Source organism: Bison bison, unplaced genomic scaffold (genome assembly GCF_000754665.1).
Source record: "Bison bison bison isolate TAMUID 2011002044 unplaced genomic scaffold, Bison_UMD1.0 scf7180017864034, whole genome shotgun sequence".
In the NCBI taxonomy this organism is placed as follows: Eukaryota; Metazoa; Chordata; class Mammalia; order Artiodactyla; family Bovidae; genus Bison; species Bison bison.
The window spans coordinates 703610-726727 of NW_011494606.1; the positions used below are offsets into that span (position 1 = coordinate 703610).

Here is a 23118-nt window from a genome sequence, read left to right on the forward strand (position 1 = left end):
CCCACTCCAGTACTCTTGCCTAGAAAATTCCATGGATGGAGGAGCCTGGTGGGCTACAGTCTATGGGGTCACAAAGAGTCGGACACAACTGAGCTGACTTCACGATTGGATATATGAGGTCTTTAGACTGGTCTTTTAGAAACTGATTTGAAACCCAAAGAATACAAAGATCTTTCACTCAGGAAAAGCTCATCATAGCTTTCATAAGGGAAATAAGCACACTTTAAGGTTTTGTCAAGTACAGTTTTGAGAAAACAAGGCTGGTATCTGGAAACCAAAAACTGAAACCAGCTCTTTTAATTCACATGATTATATTCAGTTCCTTGACAATCATGGGCCACTACTAATCTCCCCTCCTTAGTTCATTTGCATGAGTTTGGAGATTGGACAAAAAAGATCTTTTCTCCCGGCACTCTCTCAAGGTTTCACTAGGACATCAGGTATTGCTATGCTGCTACTGCTGCTAAGTTGCTTCAGTCGTGTCCGACTCTGTGCAACCCCAGAGACGGCAGCCCACCAGGCTCCCCCGTCCCTGGGATTCTCCAGGCAAGAACACTGGAGTGGGTTGCCATTTCCTTCTCCAAAGCATGAAAGTGAAAAGTGAAAGTGAAGTCGCTCAGTCGTGTCCGATAACTACTAGCATTATGCTAAAAATAAAACACAGGAAAACATAATAAAAATAAGTAGGAAAATAGTAAATTTCTAACCATCAGGAGATATTGATAAGCTTTAAAGAAATCAATAGGATCCATATACATACTATATAAAATTTCTAGAAGATATTTCTGTTTATTGAATGACAGAAGATGGGACCCCAAGAACCGATTTGCTCTTATGAACCACATTTTTCCCCCTATCAAATCTGGTTTATTCTAAAAGCAAAGAGCTGCTGGAACTTTTATTCTGTGCTTTTCAATAAACCTTAAGAAATCTTATAATTCCTTTTTTTTTTTTTTTTGCCATGGTTTTGCCATCTGGAGTACCTTTCATGATTGTAACTTCTGTTATTCTAGTCCTAAAAGTCACAAAGCATACATTTTCCAATGAAATGAAAATGTATTGTAAATATGAAGTCTTGCTAAAGCCCCTAAACGTAGATGGCTTTTCCAAGTGATAAACAACGAAGGCCAGGAGTACAATGGCTCCAAGCAAACTTACCTTTCGTAAGTTTAAATGCCATTCATTGTATTTCTCTTTCAAAATGTATGTTCTGGTATTCATTTATGAATAGACATACAGACTAATGGAATATACTAGAAAGCCCAAAATACATAGCTACATATACACACGCATGCATTCATACATATGGTAATAAAGAGGGAACCCCAAAATAGTGGGGGAAAGATTTATTCAATTATAGTAAAGGCATAACTGGGTAGCCATCTGAAACAAAGTAAAATTGAATCCATACCTCAGATGATGCTGCTACTGCTAAGTCGCTTTAGTCGTGTCCGACTCTGTGCGACCCCATAGACGGCAGCCCACTAGGCTCCTCTGTCCCTGGGATTCTCCAGGCAAGAACACTGGAGTGGGTTGCCATTGCCTTCTCCATGATACACAGGAATAAATTCCAAATGGATTAATATGAAATGTAAAAATGTAAAAGCATAGTTATAAATTACTGAAAGACACAGAAGAAAAATTTTAACTTCAAAGTGTAGTCTTTCCATGACACAAAATCTAGAATCAGATAAGAGGAAATTACTAAATTCACCATTTAAAAAATGTAAAACTTCTGCTTAGCAAATAAATAAAACTACATGAACAAAGATATAGGTCAAAAGGCTACTTGAAGAAAAAAGCCTTGAAATTTATATATTAAAAAATTCTTTCCTGTATGAAAAGCTTCTACAAATTAAGAGAATGATCAACAACCCAACAGAGAGACAGATCACAGGGGAGAAATATAAATGGTTCCCCAGGGCAGGAGATCAAGGTGCATAAATGCAGGGCCGGGGCTGGAATGAGGCAGGTGAGGTACTTAAGGTACAACATTTAAGGAGACCCTGAGAATTTCATTTTATTTAGTGCCGCCTTAAATTCTGCATCCAGGGCACCTCACTCACCCTACTCCAAGCTGAATGGATCATCTTACTGAAAGGATCTTAAACGCAGGAAAAGAATCACAACCTCACTCAAAATAAACACAAATGAAAACTACCCAAGATACCATTTTTCACTTATCAGATTGGCAAAAATCCAAATGCTGGACAACACACCACTCTCAGACGTGGCTGGTCTAAGGGTTAGTTGCTTCAACCCCTCTGGAGAGCAATTTGCCACCCACTGGGCATTAAAATCACAAATCCATGTGTACTCTTGACTCACTTCTAAGACTTCATCCTACAGATACAGACAAACATAAAATCGACTTACACACAGGAGTATTTATGGTAGAATTCACTGCTGGTGACGGTAAAAGATTGGCTATGACCTAAATATGCATCACGGTTAAATACATTATGGTTAGTTTATATAGTGCAGTGCCATGCCGCTGTCAAATGAAGGGGCACGTGCTTTAGATATTGAAATGGAAAGTTCCCCAAGATATATTAAGTAAGAAAAGCAAGGTCCATGTGGTAGCCAAGGGGGAGGGGGAGGGGGAGGGATGGACTGGGAGTTTGGGGTTGGTGGGTGCAAACTATTACATATAGAATGGATAAACACCAAAATCCTACTGTATAGCCCCAGGAACTATTAATACAGCAATATCCTGTGATGAACCATAAAGGAAAAGAATATAACAATAGAATGTACGTATGTGTAACTGAATCACTTTGCTGTACAGCAGAGATTGGCACAACATTGTGAATCAACTGTACTTCAATTAAAAAAAAAAAGCATCTGCCTTAAAAAAGGGAACTATCAGAGAGGGGTTATTTCCTGTTGGGGAATGGGAAGCGGGTGGATGGAGACAGAGGATCACTTTTTTTACACTGGAGTCAAGTAAATGTATTATTATCTATTAAAAATATGAAATAAAAATGTGTTTTCCTCTGGCACTGCTGTCCTCTTATATCTATTTCTACCGAGATGCATGACACCTCAGGATATTTTTCTGAAGCTTGTCTCTCACCCTAGCAGAGCTGCTCACTACTTGGAGTGACCTGACTTTTGGCAGAGATGTAAACAAGATGCCCAAACTCGGAGTCAGGCTAATAGGCTTTCAGGCTCTACTGAATCACTATCAGGCTAAGCAGCCTACTTTTTAAGTCTGATCCTGTGTCAATATTATGGATTAAGAACATAAGCTGACTCGGCAAGAAAGTGCACAGGAGCCAAGGGGAAAGAGGGGACCTTGGCTTGTTAGTCCGAATAGACACTGCCTCGTGGCTTCCATATGCAATAGATTTCTGCATCCCTAAATATCTTAAAGATATTTATTTATTCGGCTGCATTGCATCATAGTTGTGGCAGGTGAGATCGCTAATCTTTATTGTGGCTGCAAACTCTGTGGGATCTAGTTCCCTTAAAGAGGAAAAGTTAAAATTTTACATAACCTCCTGCTCCTTCTGCCTCTGTAACTCAGCTTGCTCCTTGCAAAGTCTGGATCACATAGGTCTCAGAAAGTGGGGACTCACAATACTAGGAACTGGAGCTTATCTCATTTACCCTTGTCCTGCTCTTTGCAATCGCCCAGCCCCTGCAAACCCGAAAACTTGCTTAATCATGCCTGGCCGTGTATAAAAACTCTGTAACCCCTTTGTTCAGGGCTGAGAGCTTGGAGTGTTAACTCCTCTGGGCCCGCCAGTGTAATAAACCTGAGTTCTCCAGCTCTCCGAGTGTGGTGCTTGGTTTCTCGATTTCTACAACACCCTGACCAGGGATCTATCTCAGGCCCTCTGCATTGGGAACTTGAGACTTTGCTATTGGACCACAGGGACATCCCCCTGACATTGTTCTATACAGTGAGTGTTGCGTAACTCTGCAGCCTCTGTCTCCTACTCAGCAGTGCTTCTGGCCTGTATTTGGTTCAGGGCAGGAATAGGGATGGATTGGGTCAAAGGTGGACTGTCTGGCTCAGGGGACTTTGCTGACGTTTCATTTTCTCAGTTACACATGCCATTCAGCACCCTGGCCAATTTGGTTAAGAATATTTCTCAAGTTCCCTTTGGGGGAAAGCGGTCCCTTCCTTCAGAAGAACAGGGGAAAGGGACTCGAAAATCCTGTCTCTTCTGACACTCTGGTATAGGACGGACCATCGGGAAGGGCAGGTTGGAGGCTTTGTACACCCTACCCCAATTTCACCTGAGCAAACCTTCTCTCATCTGTTTTAATATTAGAGATCCTGGCTGACCCCCAAACCTGTTTTCGACCCATAATACCACCTATTTTCCAAGGCAATCTTTTTTGGCCTAGACAATGACTCAGTGGAGGACTTACTCTTGCTAAAGCCAGCATTCACCCAGGAAAATGTGAATACTTTGGAGGAAAGAAGGATAGCACCATCCGCAGGGGACCAGATTCACCCAAGGGCAGGGAGCAGAAGAAAATACAAAATAATCATCTTGGTATCTATGAGTTCCTGAGCACCGTGAGTGTCCTGGGTCCTGGCTGGAGGCCTGACACACATTTCCGCCAATCCCTGGACATGTATGGCTGGTAGTACTGCCTGCATTTGTAATACAGAACCCTGCTTGCCTTGGAGACCTTCCCCTGACACCCATCTAATGTATGCCTCTCACCACTGTTCACTATTTCAGTTTCCCTATCAGCTTCAAAGTGCTCATCAAAATTTGTCATCAAAATTTGTTTGTTAGTGAAAGTCACTTAGTCGTGTCCAACTCTTTGCGACCCCATGGACTGTAGCCTGTCAGGCTCCTCTGTCCATGGAATTCTCCAGGCCAGAATGCTGGAGTGGGTAACCATTCCTTTCTCCAGAGGATCTTCCTGACCCAAGGATCAAACCCAGGTCTCCTGCATTGCAGGCCGATTTTTAACAGTCTGAGCCACCAGGGAAGCTTTTTGTTTGTTAACTGACTTTTTATCACTTTCTCCATTAAATTTTAAGCTCAGGGTAGGGAGGAACTATTTTCATCTTTCCCATTTTTTTTCTTATCTCCAGTGCCTAGCCCAGTGTTTGGCTGGGAGCAGGCTATACAAAAAATATAAAATTATTTGTTGAAGGTTCAGAGAGGAGGGGATATATGTATACATACAGCTGCTTCACTTTGTTACACAGCAGATCTAACACAACATTGTAAAACAATTATACTCCAATTAAAAAAAGATGAATTAATTATGTGTATTGCTTGGGTTGTTGATTAATGCTTCGTTAATCCTATGCTTGATCATTTTTAGGAAAAGAGGTTTGGAAAGTCATTTTCTAACTTGCTCTTTGGTTCATTCATTGACATACTTTTTTTTTTTTTCCAACTACAATTTTATTTTATTTTTAAACTTTACAAAATTGTATTAGTTTTGCCAAATATCAAAATGAATCCGCCACAGGTATACATGTGTTCCCCATCCTGAACCCTTCTCCCTCCTCCCTCCCCATACCATCCCTCTGGGTCGTCCCAGTGCACTAGCCCCAAGCATCCAGTATTGTGCATTGAACCTGGACTGGCAACTTATTCAATTTATTAAAAAATCTTAATACCTTAAGTGTCAGGGGAAATACTGACTAAAACCGCCTGCCCTGGCCAGGGCAGATAGTAGCTACTTGTATGAGTTAACTTAGAATAGGAAGTCCTGGTAAGGAACTCAGAACAAGCCACCACCAACCGGAAAAATTTGGGAAAGGTCAGAATAAGACAGGAGATGCCAGTCCATATGTCCTACCAACTTTCCAGAATCTTTCTTGCTGGAATCCATCCCGCTGAGGGATGCAAGCGTCACTGGGAAGGGCCCCAAGTCAGAATGACTGGCCAGAGGCAACCCAGAAACTAATCTCATCACCATAAAACCCGAAACTGCAAGCCACAGAGCAGAGCAGTTCTCCTGGGTTCCTTCACCCCACCGCTCTCTGCCTGGGCGCCCCTTCCCAAAAAAGTCTCTTGCTTTGTCAGCACGTGTGTCTCCTCGGACAATTCATTTCTGCGTGTTAGATAAGAGCCCACTCTTGGCCTTGGAAGGGATCCCCCCTCCTGCAACAAAAGCACTGAGGATGCAAATATGTATAATACTCCCTCAGCTTTCGGAGTTCAGACACATGTCAAAATAACTGTAACATAATATGATAAGCATTTGAATACTCACAAGCAGAAAGTACTCTTAGAACACGGTTTGCTTGGGGTGGAAATACAACAGGGAATCCACCAAGTCACATAAGCTCAGAACTAGAGCAAAGTAAAAGCCCTCCGCCCTCTTTCAAGGCTCGATTCATGCACATGTCTGGCACAGGCCACAACACTTTACTCAACGCAACTGACTCTCTAGGTTTCATTCAAGAAACAAAAGAACTCTGAGCAAAGCCCACAAAATACAGCCACTGACCAAAAGGGAAAAAAAAGAAGCAACTTGGGGCAAATAGGCAGAGAAAGGAGCAGGGCTGTGTGGTTCAGGAGAGTGCCACGGCAGTCCATAGCAGAGGGCGGAAGACAATTGGCGCCTGAATACAGGGGTGCACACAGATGCCCACGCCCATTGTGTCATCCTTTTCGGTCACGGTGACACTCTGGTCCAGAGCTTATCTCTGAAAGAGGTACCTTGCCGTAATTTATTGAATAAATATGAAACTGTCCACTGATGCGTCCTCCTGGAGCCATTGGAAGCTGAGCAGTGCCCCAGCTGGGAGAGGAGGTGTGAAGGCTCCCCCGCCCTCGCCCCTGAGGACGGGTGGATGGTGCAGGCAAAGGCTGACCAGGCTATGGGGAGGGGCAGTGTGTGGCAGAAAGGGGTCTTCCCACCACAGCAGAAAGCACCGTGGGAGACTGCACTCTCACACTTGCTTAGCTTCTTCCTGTCATTAGCTCTGTCTGGACTCAAGAAATTCAGTGTGAGCAAAATTAAAAACAAGACGAGGGAGACAGGAGCCTGGGGAGGTGCCAAGAATTCTGCCTGACATTCAAAGCCTTGGGTTCTGGGGATTTGGCCAAGGGGGCTCCGCGTCCTTGTGCGAGCAGCCTTCCACTGCCCATCAAGCCAAAAGGAAAAGCTCTGTGCTGGATTAAAGATGAATTTCACTTGCTAAAACCCAACAGACTGAGTCACCAAGTACCTCAATTCATTTACACATTTATTTTAAGCACCTATTGAAAAGCAAAGTGCCTGGAAGTGCTCCCGGGCCTGGATGGGGGGTAGGCTGGGGAAATGGGAACAAATAAGTACAAGAAGTGGGAACAGAAGAACAGAAACAGTGTTCAAGGGGGTCAGCCAGTGGCTTTTGAGCAGAGTCCACTGGGTGGTCCAAGAGTAGACAAGGAATGGCTCTCCAGGCTGGCAGTGCGTCCATGCTTGTGAAGGCACAACCTGAACGCCGGCCGGGTCAGGGAGCAGCCAGTCGCAGCTCGGCCAGCATCTAGGCCCTGGACTTTATTCCGCAGGAAATGGGGACTCACAGATGGAATTTAAGCGAGACGCACACCCTAATGTGTATTTTAGAAAGACAGTTTGCTTTGGAAAGAGGTGGTGAGGAAAAAAAACTCTGAAGAGGGGAGACACTTGAAGCACATGAGTTTCACCCTATCACATTTAAATTACTTTCTGTTCTGATTAACAATTCACTGAAAAAGCTAATAGCCAGCTCTCCATGTAGCACTGACGGTGTCCAACTCATTTTATCTTCATAACAGTCCTCTGTAAAATGGGGACTAATAATTCCTATTGACTGAGTTATTGTGAAGACGCATGGCTTAAGGAAATCCTTCTGTATGAACAGCACACAGCACAGTGTCTGGCACAAGGCAAGCTCTCAGAGGGTCTCCTTGCTGTCTGCATCAGCTCCAACACATTCCTGCATGAAGGTTTTGCATCAGCCTATTATTTCAAGGCACCTACTCAAGGACTGTTTCTTTAGCACCAGGGATTTTTTTTCTGGGGGGAAGGAGGATAGGTCTTGGGGGTGATTCTGATTCTTTCAGGATCATTTAAATGTGAAAGCCTGAGGTTTCTGAAAGGCTGGTCTCCAGGGAGCTAAGGTGGTTTTTTTTGTGTGGGGTTTTTTTTTCTTTTTAGTTTTTATCCAAGGGACCCTGTTCTTTCAAATGCCTGCCATACTTTTGTAAGCAAAGTTTCATCTATTTTTATTAAGTTGTCAGCAAAAATAGCATGCACATGATCAAACCATGAAAATGTAGAATTTTTTAGTCAGAGTTTGAAACTGAGATCAAGTAAAAAAAAAAATTCATAGCAAGTTAACGTGATGCTTAACAATAGAAACAATTACTGCACTGTTCTCTATTAATTAGACATATATGCTGTCCCATTCCCATCAATGCCAATCATGAGTGGGTGGAGCAGATACTTCTCTGAAGACTGGCCAGAGGTTCCTATTCGAGGTCTAGAAGGATGAGGTTAAGATGAAGAAGAAATCTCTGTGGGTTTCAGATACACTTTCTTGCTTTAGGAAGTCACGGCTAGAACTCTCCCTTCAAAGCCTAGCTATCAAAGTGCAGTCTTTAGCCTGAAACTAACATTTGGGATCCTTCACTCCCTGTCAAGAAAGGAAGTGACACACTTTTGAGGGACTGGAGAAGAATCCCCATGTTCTCCAACCCTGAGCCCAAGGACTTCTGCATTCTTACAAGCCTGGCTTCTCTTGCAACTCTTGGATCAGAAACATCAGTGGAGCTCCAGCAACAGGGTAAACACAGGCTGGCCAGGGAGTGCTCCATGGGCACTGGAAGAGCATTCCAGCTTGCTCTGGGTGGGCCTGGGGCCTTTCTGTGGCTTGGTGTTGGGAGCACGCCCTTCTCCCCCAGCTACTCTTGTGTGGGTTTAGCTCACATTCTCATTTAGTGCTTGTCACTTCTCATTAACTTTCGTTGCAGGCCGGGGGTTTGCCTTCACCTCTCTGTGGCTGGCAGAGGCTCTGTGGAGCTATTTCAGATGCAGAGACTCCTGCTGGAGAGTGATATCAGAGAGGCAGAGATAGCAATTTAAATTCTGGGCTTCCAATCAAATATTCAAAAAGGGCACTCTACCCTTTGAAAGTTACAGAGTAAACAGAACTTAGCTTGGGAAGCAAATGTACTTCTGATTATTTAAACTGAAGTTCTAGTGAGGACACGACGGTCAGTTGTTTCAACAACGTCTATGAGCAAATTTTGGGTAAATACACAGAGAACAAATACGAAGTAATATCAAAGTTGTCCTTATAACATCAAATTCCTATTCATCTACTCACATCCTGGGGAATATCTGTCTCAGTCTTCTTGCAATTATCAACTTCAAACTGTGTTGTCCGACACCATTAGTTTTCATCAATTTGTAAGAATTCATACCCATATGTCCTTATTAGTATTTGTTTTTCCTTCGTATCATCAGCTTAGAGGTACTTAAGCCAATACTAAGAAAACAAGCTTCCCCAGTGGAAACAGACCACATTTCCTCTTCCTTCCAACTCATCTCACCACTCTATATTTACATTTCTGGCTCTTTGTGAACTGTGCTTTAATCAAAGGGTCCTTTAAAACTTTGCTACTCAAAATATGACCCATGGACCAGCAGCATCAGCGCCACATGGGAACGTGTTATAAAAATAGACTATTCAGGACTTTCCCCAGACCTACCAACATAGGATCTAACATCTCCTGGAGAGTCACAGTGCAGCTCAGGGACACCGCCTCCAAGGGTAATGTGAGCACATGCACCCCAGTGTTCACTGCAGCACCACATTCAATAGCCAGAACATGAAAGCAACCTAGACGTCTATCAACAGGTGAATAGATAAGCTGGGGTACATGTATACAATGGAATATTACTCAGCCATAAAAAGGAACAAATGTGAATCAGTTGACCTGGAGTGGCTGAACCTAGAGCCTGTTATGCAGAGTGAAATAGAAAGAGAAAAACAAATATATATTAATGCATATATATACACGGAATCTAGAAAAATGGTACCGATTAACCTATTTGCAGGGCAGGAATAGAGCCACAGACATAGAGAATGGACTTGTGCACACAACTGGAGGGGAGGGTGGAACGAACTGGGAAAGCAGCCCTGACACATACGCTGCCATGCGTAAAACAGATAGCTAGTGGGATACTGCTCTATAATACAGGGCATCCAGCCTGGTGCTATGTGATGACCTAGAGGAGTGGGACGGGAGGTGGGGTGGGAGAGGCTCAACAGGGGGGATGTATGTATACATATGGCTGAGTCACGCTGTTGTACTAACACAACACTTTAAAGCAGTCATCCTCCAATTTAAAACAATAAATTTAAAAATGGAAAAAAAAATTTAAATTGCAGCCAAAATATATAAGGAAAAATTATTATAAAGATGTATCTGTCAATTAAAGTATTTTAATTTTTCTGCAAAACAGCATAATGTGAATCTCACAAATCTATAATCTGCTAAAAAATTCAAATACTTCTGCATAAAAAGTTCAAATACGACAGGTCATATGTGGGCATAAGTGAACATAATATTAGGAAAAGCCAGCCTGCTTTATTAAGTGCCAGACCTCATATGAGGACCATATGTGTATTAGCTCATGACTCTTCACTACAACGCAGGAGGTAGGCACCGTCCTCCTCGTGTTGTAGGTGATGTAGGGGCACAGAGAGCTCATGGAACTTGTGCAAGGTTACACAGTCAATGATAAAAGAAGTAGGATTTGAATCCAAGCAGTCTGACTTCAGAGGGCATGTTTTTAACCACTGTACTATAACACCTCCCAGCAGTGTGCACTTGTATTCAGGAAATTAAACAGTTGATTCGGGATCCGAAAGAAAAGCTAGGTTGCTATAAAGTGCATCATTTCAGGCTCAGTTAACATTTAGAAGCAGGGATTAGTTGAGTCGGAAATCATAAACTCTAATGGGGCTTGCTTCAGCATTATCTGAAGACAGTAAGGATAGAGGGGATGCATGAAACCCAGTGGTTTTTCCCAAAGGAGTCGAAATTGGGGCCAGATGGGTCTCAGCCTCCAGTGTGCTCCCCACCATATTCCTTGCCTCTTTTGAACCCCATCTCAAAGCTTTGTGGGTTTCTTGTCTGTCCAAAGGCAACTTCACGCATTGAATATCAAACGACAGCTTTTTCCTTTCTTTATTCACAGTCTCAGACTATCCATGTTGTTGCTGTTTAGTTGCTGAGTCCTTTCTGACTCTCTGTGACCCCATGGACCATAGCCCACCAGGCTCCTCTGTGCATGGGATTTCCCAGGCAAGAATACTGGAGTAGGTTGCCATTTCCTTCTCTCAGGGATTTTCCCAACCTAAGTATCGAACCTGCGTCTCCTGCATTGCAGGCAAATTCTTTACCACTGAGCCACCTGAGAAGCCCCAGAATATTCATATTGCTTTGATAAATTATTTTGTATTCTATTTAAAACCTCATTAAGAAAAAGGCTGGAGGGGGAAGGAGGTGCTTATAAATCATACTTGAGTAGCTCTAATACTAAACAGTGCAGCAATTTACATGGAAAGTACAACAGGAACTTTTAGATGTGATAGCCAAAGAGCTCTTCCTTTGATGAAACTCAGTCCTGCCTGCAATTGAGTGTTAAGACAGAATCTTAGCCTGGGCTCCAAAAAGTCATTTACTTGCTAGAGTCAGACCACCACTCTTACATTTATAGATGAAAGGAGAGTGGACATCCAGGCCCCAATGAATATACTGTGGAACTGGTACCATCTCTCTGGGGCACCTGTTTTTAAGCAAATGGTGCTTTCTGTCAAAGGGTAGCATCCCACAAGGATTCTCTCCAGCCCAGAATGTTTTCAGAATGCAGGGCGGGGAGTTCTTGGAACAGACTTCAGAAGTCCAAGGAGGCTGAAAACTTCCTGTTGAAAGTACAACTTCGGCTATAAAGGCACTAGACTGCTTTCATTTGGAAGCCTGCCCCAGTTGGTGGGAGGCAAGATAAAATATGCCATGCCCTTCAAATGCCACCCTGATGACGCCAACCGCCTCTTGACTGATCCAGCAGTGCCCTTTTCATAACCTCGTCTTCAGAGGTAAGGAAGAAGCTCCAGATCCAACAAGGAAAGATCACTGAGATTCTTACAACGCACATGATGTAAATGTAAATTACTTAATAACTGAAATGCCAGAGTGAGACTTGGCAACTCCCAAAGATCGAAAACTCAGAGCAGAACAAACCGCCCCATTTAATCCACTTCTCCCAGAGCTCACGGTTCAGAGTTGCGGGGTGGGTTGGACCACAGTTGATGGGGAGGAAGCATGTCACAGCTTGGCAAACAGTGCAGTTGGCAGGCACAGATCAAATACCCCGAGACCCACTCCAGACACCCCAGTCCGGGGCACTTACCTTGCACTGCCCGGACACGCAGATGGCCGTACCATTCTGGTCACAGGGGGTACCATCAATGACCTTCTCAGCTTGCCGAACATAGAAGCGGTAGCCCATTGCCTGGCAGTTCAGCTCACACTTCCGATTGCCCTTGACTACCAAAAACAGCAACAAAAACCAATCGGCATCTTTTATCTTTCTGTATTTTTTTTATTAAGATAAAATTCACATAACATAAAATTAACCATTTTAACCAAAGCATGTATCTCAATGGCTTTTAGTATACTCACAATGTTTACAACCATTTCCACAAACTAACCTCAGAACATTTCTATCACCCCAGAAAGGAAACGCTGGACCTATCAGCTGTCACCCCGACCTCTCTCCTCCTCCCAAGACCTTGGCAGCCACCAAATCAATGTTCTTTCTCTGTGGATGTACCTATTCTTGGTATCTCACAGTCACACACATTTAAGATGCATTAAAGCTATTAGATCTCTCCGTATTTGATGGGAGAGAGAAGAGGTTGCACCTTGATCTGCACACATGGTAGAGATTCGATGCTGAGTGAATACCATAAAGGGATTCTTAAAGAATCTCACAATACAAATAGGACTTCCCTTTTAGGCATCCTCCCATCTTTAACAGTCTCAATTATATCGTATAAATCAGTAATCACGGTGAGCACACAATGTTTGCGTTCTGCTTTTTATTACTTAAAATCTATGCAGTTATACCATTTTATGTTCTTTTAAATGGCCCAAGTTTCCTGTAATAATTCCTCCATTATGAGACATTTAAGTGGTTTGCCTGTCACCTTAGATTGAAGTCTAAAGTCCTCTCAAGAGCTGAACCTCACCTACCTTTATAGTCTCATTTCCTACTGTTCTATTTCCAACGAAGCATTTCCTCTGGGCAGCCGTTGATCACTGCTCTTCTGGCTTTGCCTATTTGACTAGCACCTGCTTCTACTTTGCTTTAGATCCCAGGTCACCCTCTCCGGGAAGCCCTCCATGGATCCTGATCTGCCCTCAAAGTCCATCTAGCACAGGCTGATCTGGTCTCCTCTACTATACGGTTCAACAAACATCATTTAAGGCATGGCTTTGAGGGACCGCAGAGATGTGTCTGTCTTTTTTAGTTGATTTACTGTTGGCTGCACAGTGTCTCTGTTGCTGTGTGAGGGCTTTCTCTAGCTGCAGTAAGCAGGGGTTACTCTTCCTTACGGTGCCTGGGCTTCTCATTGCGGTGGCTTCTCTTGTTGCAAAGCATGGGATGTAGGGTGTGCGAGCTTCAGTAGTTATAGCACATGGGCTCAGTAGTTGTGGCTCTTAGGCTCTAGAGGGCAGGCCCAGTACTTGTGGTGCATGGGCTTAGCTGCTGCATCTGGGATCTTCCCAGAGCAGGGATCGAACCCATGTCCTCTGTATTGGCAGGTGAATTCTTAACCATTGGGCCACCAGGGAAGTCTGAGATGTGTCTGTCTTACTCACTTTTGTATCTCCAGCACTCAGAAGAGAGCTCGGGCATAGGACAAATGCTCAACAAATAACTGAAGAATAAAGGGAAGGGTGTGTCCTCAGTTGTTCAGTCGTGTCCAACTCTTTCGACCCCATGGACTGCAGCTCGCCAGACTCCTCTGTACATAGGATTTTCCAGGAAAGAATACTGGAGCGGGTTGCCATTGCCTTCTCCAGGGGATCTTCCCAGCCGAGGGTTCGAACCTGGGTCTCCTGAATTGCAGGCAGTCTCCTGCATTGTAGGTGCATTTCTTACTGACTGAGCCACCAAGGAAGCCCCAAAGAGAGGGACAGAGAAAATAAATATTGGCCTTTGGAGGTGTTTTAATTTTCGTTTTTCTCTCCTCTCTCCCTACCAGATAGACCCCCCTACCTCAGAGTCTTTCTTTATATTTCTGTTACCTCACACAGAGCCTGCTGCTCAATAAATACTAAATCAATTACTGCTATGACTAATATTTTCAGAGCAATCTAGTTGCCTCCAAAATAAGAATGAGAAAAATGTTCAGGCGAGATATATTTCCATATCCAAGGGAGAAAGACATGCCAAGTACACACTGATTTTGCTTCACTGTTTTTGGAGACGAGACTAATGCTATGCTCAGCCATAGACAGCATGTTCCAGGGTCATGTCTTTGTCTGAAAATCTGATTACTGCACTGGATAATACTGACTTTTTCCTACACAACACAATACATCATATTTTCCCCACTGTGGCTGCCTGACTGTCATAGCAATGAACTTCCTTCTACTCCAAAGCCATTGAAAACCGCTAACAGGAAATCGCAGGCAACCTGTGGGACCACATGGATTAGGGAAGATTGAATCTTCTGTGTGCTCTGAGCTCTATCGGAGAAGTCAAGAGACTTGATTTCCTACCCTAGCTGCCCAAAAGCTATGAAGTGATATTGGCAAAGTCAAAGATTACCAAAGACGGAAGCACTATGGGGATTATCTGAAACCAAACTGTCATTTTGTAGATGAAACACACACACACACACCAGGTCCAGGAAAGGAAGTGACAAGCTGGAGGGAAAACCATTCTCCTACAACCTGCATTCTTGTGTCATCTATCTATCCAGACCCCATTTCCTCTCTCCCAGCTCCTTACGTACTGAAGCTATAGCAGGAACTATCCAACTGCATTGCATTTTGATGTAATAAAAGTGTTTATAAAGCAGCCTCACAGAGGGCAAGGGTTTTGAGTTCTGATTTCTCTGGGCTTCCTCCCAGTTACTTCTATCCTTAGGAATAGTATCAGCAGCAGCCACAAGTTTATTCCTCAATATTGCAGCCATACTACAGAAGAACTTTCTGAGAACAACAGCAACAAAATGATGATTAATCAGGAGACAACGACAGCAAGTGGGCTACATGGAAATAACCCAGAGGAATGACTGGGTTTCTTCTACCTGTGGCCCAAACCAGCTGGGTCTACCCCTCTGCTTATGTGGCTTAGGCAATGTCCCTGCCTCTCAGACTTGCAACAAGGAAAAAGGAGATCCTAGGAGACAATTGAAACCTGGAGACAAGTGACTACTTAAAAACTGCCCAGAATCCTGCTGCCTTAGCAATATTCCATGCAGAGCTTCTCATAAAATTACATAAGCCCTGGACTTCCCTGGTCCAGTGGTTAAAAATCCACCTGTCAATGCAGGGAACATGGGTTCAGTCCCTGGTCCAGAAAGATCTCACATGTCACGAGGCAACTAAGCCCTTGCACCACAACTACGGAGCCCGCACTCTGGGGCCCACAGGCCACAGCTACTGGAGCCCACGTGTCCTAGAGCCTGTGTTCCAAACTGGAAAGTAGCCCCCACGCACTGAAACTAAAGAAAGCCCATGCACAGCAAGGAAGACCCTGCACAGCCAAAAGTCAACAAATATGTTTTTTAATTACATAACCACTGACTTCTCCAGACCCTGCCCATACTCCCCAACCACTTTAAAATGCCACATAAAAATACATTTGCAGGACTTCAGTTTGCATATCTATGTGCAAAAAAATGAAGCTGGATCCCTATCATACATCATGTATAAAAATTAACTCAAAATGGACCATCAACCTTAATGTAGAAGCTAAAACTATAAAAAAAATCTTAGAAGGAAACATAGGCATAAATCTTCATGATCTTGGATTATGAAGATCTTCCACTTATTAAAAATCTAAGCACACGGAACGATGTTCAATATCATTAGCCATTAGGGAAATACAAAGTGAAACCACAATGAGATACCACTTCACACATAGGAGGATGGTTGAAAAAAGAAGATGATAAGAAACACTGGCAAGGATGTAGAGAAATCAGGACCCTCTTACAATGCTGACAGGACTATAAAATGGAACAGTTTTCTTGGAATACCTTTGGCAGTTCATCAGAATGTTGATTTACCATATGACCCAGCAATTTCACTTCTAAGTGTCTAACAATGAGAAATGAAATCACACATCTTCACGAAAACTTGTACATGAAAATTCACAGAAGTATTCTTCATAATAGCTAAAAGGTGGAAACAGTCCAAATGTCCTTCCAGTGGTAAATGGATAAAGAAAATGTGGTGTATCCGTACAGAAAATATTTGACAACAGATGGGAATGAAGTAGCACACATGGACATGCTACAACATGTAAACAATGAAAACATTACGCTCAGTGGAAACAATCACAAAAAGCATATACTGCACAATTCCATTTATATCTAATATTCAGAATAGGCAAAGGTACAGAGGTAGGAAGTAGATTAGTGGGTTCCAGGGACTGGAGGGAGGACAGAATGTGGAGCAACTATTAATGGATATGGACTTTCTTCTTGGGCAATGAAAATGTCCTGAAATTATATTGAGGTGATGATAGCATGACTCCAAACATACTAAACACCAGTAACTTGTACTATTTAAATTGGTGACTTTTAAGGTATGTGAGTTTTATCTCAATAGAGCTGTTATTTTTTTTTTTTTTTTAAGAGAAGTGGCAGCAGTTAGCTTCCTAGATCCCCAAGTGAAAGTCACTCAGTCGTGTCCAACTCTTTGTGACCTCATGGTCTATACAGTCCATGGAATTCTCCGGGCCAGAATATTGGAGTGGGTAGCCTTTCCCTTCTCCAGGAGCTCTTCCCAACCCAGGGATTGAACCCAGGTCTCCCATATTGCAGACGGATTCTTTACCAACTCCCCAAGAAATCATCACATAAATATCCGGAAAATTTCTTGATTGAAGGAGTCCACCAAGTACCTGGACAAGGGTGCAAGGGGTGCCCAGATTATCTACTGCTACCATCCCAATCCAAGTGAGGGTTCCCCCAGCAGATGGGAGTGCTGCCAGCTGGTAGCTCACAGCTGTGTTTTTCTGGAACTCACCCCTAGCCTAAGGAAGCCGCCTCACCAACCTTCTTCCCCGGGATAGCCCCTGTCCAGTGATCCATCTGTGTGGTTGGACAATGGCCCATTCCGTCTCAATGTGGGGTAACTCTATAGGGCTAACCCAGCTCAGAGTTGTTCAACCTGCATCCTGTACCCCTCACAAGAGTTGTTCCTGAATCACTCCCTAAAAACCACTGGGCACAAATCTCTACCTGGAGATCGACAGTCAGGAGCGCTGACCTATTACACTATGTGGCTCAGCTGTGAAGAGCATGCACACAGTTATACTGGAAGCACTGGTTATTAGCCTAACAGAATTACCACCTAATTCCACCAAGAGTATGTGGGATGGGAAGTGTGTATACGTGGTGAGGTGGAGGGTGAGGACAATGAAAGAGGGCTACAATCCTCACCTTCAACAGAAAATCCTGAAACTGAAAAATCCAGAAGTAACAATGTAAACATTATTCAGAGATAAGAAAGTAAATATCAAAAGAACAATTAAAATTGTTGAGGAGGAAAGAATAGTAGGGGATGGGCCAAGTGTGTAGAATTATTTGACTCTCTAAGATACATGCATGCAGATTAACTCAGATTAAACAATAAAATTAATTTTATAAAGAATGTGAAAATGAATTCCAACAATTTGGGTTGTGAGAAGTGGAACTCTGTGCAGTTTTATCAGTGGTAAGTCTCTTTCATCTCTATTCAAAATTAGCACAAAACTGTAAAACTCCTTGCTGTCTTTTCAGGAACTCAGCATAAGTGGGAGAGCAAAATGTTGCTTTCTAAGAAAGCAACATGCTGTGGAAGGTTCTAGATTTCATCCAGCTTTGCTACTACCAAGGTTAGCCTTAGCTTGGAGGGAGTAAGTAAGAGGGAGACTCCTCAAAGTGGCAGGAAATGAGGTTCAAACTTTGCAGACAAATGCACATTCCCCGGCCATCCCTTAAAGTAGAGAGAAAATTTCAGGTAAAAAGAGGAGAGATATTCTGTGAATAAACACATGAGGCTATTCCTGGAGAATGGATAACATCTGTGCTTAGTTTTGGATCCATTCAAACTTTACCAGTTCACTCCAAGTTTAACACCGAAGCCCTCATTTCCCAGGCTCAAGTTCCCTTTTTCTGGGTAGAATATACGATATCCCTGTTCAAGAAAAGCAGCCTCGTAAACGCAGCTCGTAAAACTCAGACGTGGCAGGGTGCTTACCCAACACATGCTGATGAGTGAAGTGTAAACGAATTAGAAACATGTGGATGCAATGTCTTAACTGTATATGCGAGGTTTAAATAAAATAAAAAGGGGTTTGCCCAAAGCCCTAGCAGTGGGCACGGAGTTTGTAGCATTTGGTTGGGGTGGAATAATCCAGGGACAGACAGAGCCAGAGTCAAAGCCACACAGCCACGCCAGGTTTGACCTCTGTCAACTACATTATCTATGTGCTATTCCCCCTGTTTATGACACTGGATCTTCTAATTCTGCACTAGACACAGATGATTACTATTTAAACTGCTTTCCCCCAGACTATATTTTCCAGGACAAAGTTATGGAAAATAAGATGAGGAGAATGCTTCTAAGAGCCCAGACTCTTCTCTGGAATTAGAAAACTGTTCTGAAAAAGAAGAGAAGAGGGGCGAGACTGTCGAATTCTTAGCTTTTTCCTCTTCTGAAAAGGAAATTGTTTGGGGTGCATTCCAGTATAAAAACTTAAATGCGAAAGCATATGGCTCATCAATTATGTAATATCCCTAACCTTCTATCCCACACTGTGACTATGTAACTAAAACTTAGAAATTCACAAGCGGTACCCTGGTAAATCTTATTCAATTGTTAGTCTCTATAGGCTTGGAGATCCGGATTAGAAACAGTACACAAAATGTGTTTCTTAAGTCCTGAAAATTCATTGGCTTGATGTTCCAGAGATGTTAAATTCCTCTTTAGCACTGCTCAGACTTACATGTATTTCTAGTAGGTAACACTTTAATGAGGTGGTTCTCAAACTTAACTATATTCAGAATCACCTTGAAGTCATGTTAAACACAAATTGGTGGATGCCACCCCTAGAGTTTCTGATTCATTAGGTCTAAAGTGGAGCCCCAGAATCTGTCTTTCTTTCTTTTTTAAAAATTAATTAATTTATTTTTGGCTCTGCTGGGTTTATGTTGCTCATGTAGGCTTTCTCTCGTTGTAGTGATGGGGGGCTACTCTGTAGTTGTGATGTGTGGGTTTCTTATTGTCGTGGCTTCTCTCATCGCAGAGCGTGGGCTCTAGAGCTCCCAGGCTTTAATAGTTGCATCAAGTGGCTTCAGTAGTTGAGGCTCGCACGCTCCAGACCACAGGCTCAGTAGTTGTGGTACACCAGCTTAGTCGCCCCATGGCATGTGGAATTTGCCCTAGGAATCGAACTAGGAATCAAACCTGTGTCCCCTACATTGGTAGGTGTATTCTTAACCACTGGACCACTGGGGAAGTCTGAGAGTCTGCCTTTCTAAGAGGCTCCCAGGTGATGCCAATGCTGCTAGTCCAGGAACCACACTTTGAGAACCATGGCATCCCGCTCCAGCACTCTTGCCTGGAAAATCCCATGGGTGGAGGAGCCTGGTGGGCTACAGTCCATGGGGTCTCGAAGAGTCGGACACGACTGAGCGACTTCACTTTCACTTTTCACTTTCATGCATTGGAGAAGGAAATGGCAACCCACTCCAGTGTTCTTGCCTGGAGAATCCCAGGGACAGGGGAGCCTGGTGGGCTGCCGTCTATGGGGTAGCACAGAGTTGGACACGACTGAAGCGACTTACCAGTTCTAACTGGTGCTACTGAACCCAGAGAGGGAAAGGAGAGCTACTCAGAAACCAGACCACTAGTTATCACCCTGGGAATGCATTGCCAAAGTGGACACACAAAATGATGCTCAAAATCAAAGGTTTTATACATGCGAGCCAGCCAGTTGAGACTGCAATTAAGAGGTCATGCAAGGATGACATTCCCTTCTGAGCTGGCAGGTACAGTCCACACTGTGCAGGAAACAAAGAGGGAAAAGGAAGTTCTCTTTTTTAGCACCTGCATTGCCATCTGGCTGCCTAACCTCTTCCTGCCTTCCACAATTTTTACTCGACATTTTTTGTTGTTTTTAAGTCACTAAGTGGTGTCTGTGTCTTTGCGACCCATGGACGGCAGCACGCCAGGCTTTCCTGTCCTTCACTACCTCCCTGAGTTTGCTCAAAACCATGTCCACTAAGTCAGTGATGCATCCAACCATTGCATCCTCTGTCTCCCCTTTCTCCTCCCGCCCTCAGTCTTTCCCAGCATCAGGGTCTTTTCCAATGAGTTGGCTCTTCTTATCAGGGGGCGAAAGTATTGGAGCTTCAGCTTCAGTCTCAGTTCTTCCAATGGATATTCAGGGTTGATTTCCTCTAGGATTGACTGGTTTGATCTCCTTGCTGTCCAAGGGACTCTCTAGAGTCTTCTCCAGCTCCACAGTATCTATTGTTTACTGAGTACCTACTATGTGCCAGACCCTTCATATACATCAACTCGGCTAATCCTCACCTCTGGAGGATGAGGACACTGAGGCTCAGGCAAGCGGAGTGACTTGCATATCACTCACTTGAACCACACAGGGCCCATTCAAAGGGTGAAGAGACATCCTCCATGGTGGAGGTAGAGAACGAAGGGGGATGAGCTGAGAGGAGGCTGCAGAAGACGGCTGGCAGCCCACGGTGTACAAGATCATCATTGCTGTAGAAACAATGAACACACTTGTCTCGAGTTCCACGAAGCAGCAGGGCTAGCACTTCTTGTACTTTACTGGATAGCAGAACACGGCACAGCAGAAGCTTCCCATTTGGAGAAAGTTCCCAGACACATCATTTCACGGGAATTGGTTAAGCCAGCTTTGTCCAAGTTACCCAACCTTTTTCTGAAATGTGTTCTCTTTTAGTCTCATGTAGATCCAAAGCCAGAAAAAGTGACTGAAAACAAATACTGTGACAGAAAAAACACCATGCTGCTCAAAACTCTTCAAGCAGTGTGACATGTAGTGTTACATCTTAGAATGTTACATTTAATAATAAAAAAAAAGTGTGAAAGGGGTTCTGTCCATAGAAAGCCAGTTTGGCCAACTGTCAGGAAAGCAGCTTGACAGCATCAATAGAAGTGGGAGGTCATAACCAGTTTCTTAGGGGAAAATATAGATCTAATTTGATGGATGTGGGTATTATTAATAAGATATAGTATATATTCATGTCCTCCAGAAAAACGATGTGGCTGGAGTTCTTCTTGTTAAGGACTGAGGCTGTCAAGAGTTCTGAAAAAGAAGCTGGAGAAGGGAACTTTGGTACAAACTGTCATGCATGTAAAAGCCTCAGAGGCTCAAGAAACTCAGAGAGAGAGGAAATGGTACCACCTGTGCAGGCCTCACCCAGAGGAGGGCAGCTTGACCTCCTACCACCTGCCATTATCATAGTAAAAATTAGATATATGTATATATGTGTGTGTGTATATGTGTGTGTTTGCATGTGTGTAGTATGTATATATGTTGTATGTGTCTGGGTGTATGAATGCATGTATGCATATATTCAGGCTCCCTGGGTGGCTCTGTGGTAAAGAATTCGCCTGCCAATGCAGGAGATGCGGGTTCAATCCCTGGGTCAGGAAGATCCCCTAGAGGAGGAAATGGCTACCCAATCAGGACACTTGCCTGGGAAATCCCCACAGAGAAATCTGGCTGCTACAGTCCATGGACTCGCAAAGAGTCAGAGAAGACTGAGCAATTGAGCACACAAACACACACACATATATTCATGTGTATATGTGTATTCATCACACATATATAGCTGACCATTGGAGAATACCCTGATGCTGGGAAAGACTGAGGGCAGGCGGAGAAGAGGGCAGCAGAGGATGGGATGTTTGGATAGCACCACCAACTCAATGGACACGAGTTTGAGCAAACTCCAGGAGATAGTGCAGGAGAGGGAAGCTTGGCATGCTGTAATATATGGAGTCACAAAGAGTCAGACATGACTTAGTCATGTTGTTGTGACTTAGTCATGTTGTTGTTTAATAACAATAATTTGTGTACTTATTTACGCGTGTGTATTTTGTGCCACTGCAGGAGACATAAGAGACAGAGGTTCAATCCCTGGGTTGGGAAGAGCCCCTGGAGGAGGCCGTGGCCACCCATTGTAAAATTCTTGCCTAGAGAATCCCATGGACAGAGGAGCATGGTAGGCAACAGTTCATAGGGACTTAAAGAGTTGGACACTATTGAAGCAACTTAGCATGCAGACATTACATAGTATGTGTGTAAGTGTGTAGATGAGTATATGTAAATAGGTATCTGTTCATGTATATATGTGCATAGTAAGCATGCAAGTACTGGGTTGGCCAAAAAGTTCTTTTGGGTTTTCCACATTATAGAAAAAGCTGAAAAAAACTTTTGGCCAACCCTGTATCTTTTAGAGTCTGTTCCACAATGATAAGAACACAATATGAGCTGGTCTATAAGGTGGTAAAACTTATGGCATGAATGTGTGGGCAGATACAGCAAATCCACATTCCTGAAAACCAAGCAGTGGTTCTAATGATGGCTCTCTCTTTTAAACATTTAATAGCAGACATGGTAAGACACTAGAAAAAAAGATTTCAGGAGAAAGAAAGTTTTCATGGCTTCAGGGGAAGGATTTTTTAATATGACAAATTCTCAGAATTCAGGGGAAAACTTCAAGGAGCCCCAGCTAAGCTCAGACTCAGCTCTCCCTTCTGGGTCTTAATAAAACCCACTGAAGAATGACTGTCATCCTGTTAGTTACCACTGTTCTTGTAGCCACCCCCTCAGAATATCTACATCCAGCCCCAAAGATGGGGT

General features: G+C 43.5%; 1 protein-coding gene across 1 annotated transcript in view; it reads right to left on the reverse strand.

The window, feature by feature from the left end:
* Window positions 1-23118, reverse strand: part of THSD4 (thrombospondin, type I, domain containing 4) — a 673841-nt gene that overhangs the window by 365050 nt on the left and 285673 nt on the right. The window contains exon 8 of the mRNA XM_010834474.1: window positions 12385-12521. Within this exon, the coding sequence (XP_010832776.1) occupies window positions 12385-12521 (137 nt within the window). The remainder of the gene's footprint in view (window positions 1-12384; window positions 12522-23118) is intronic.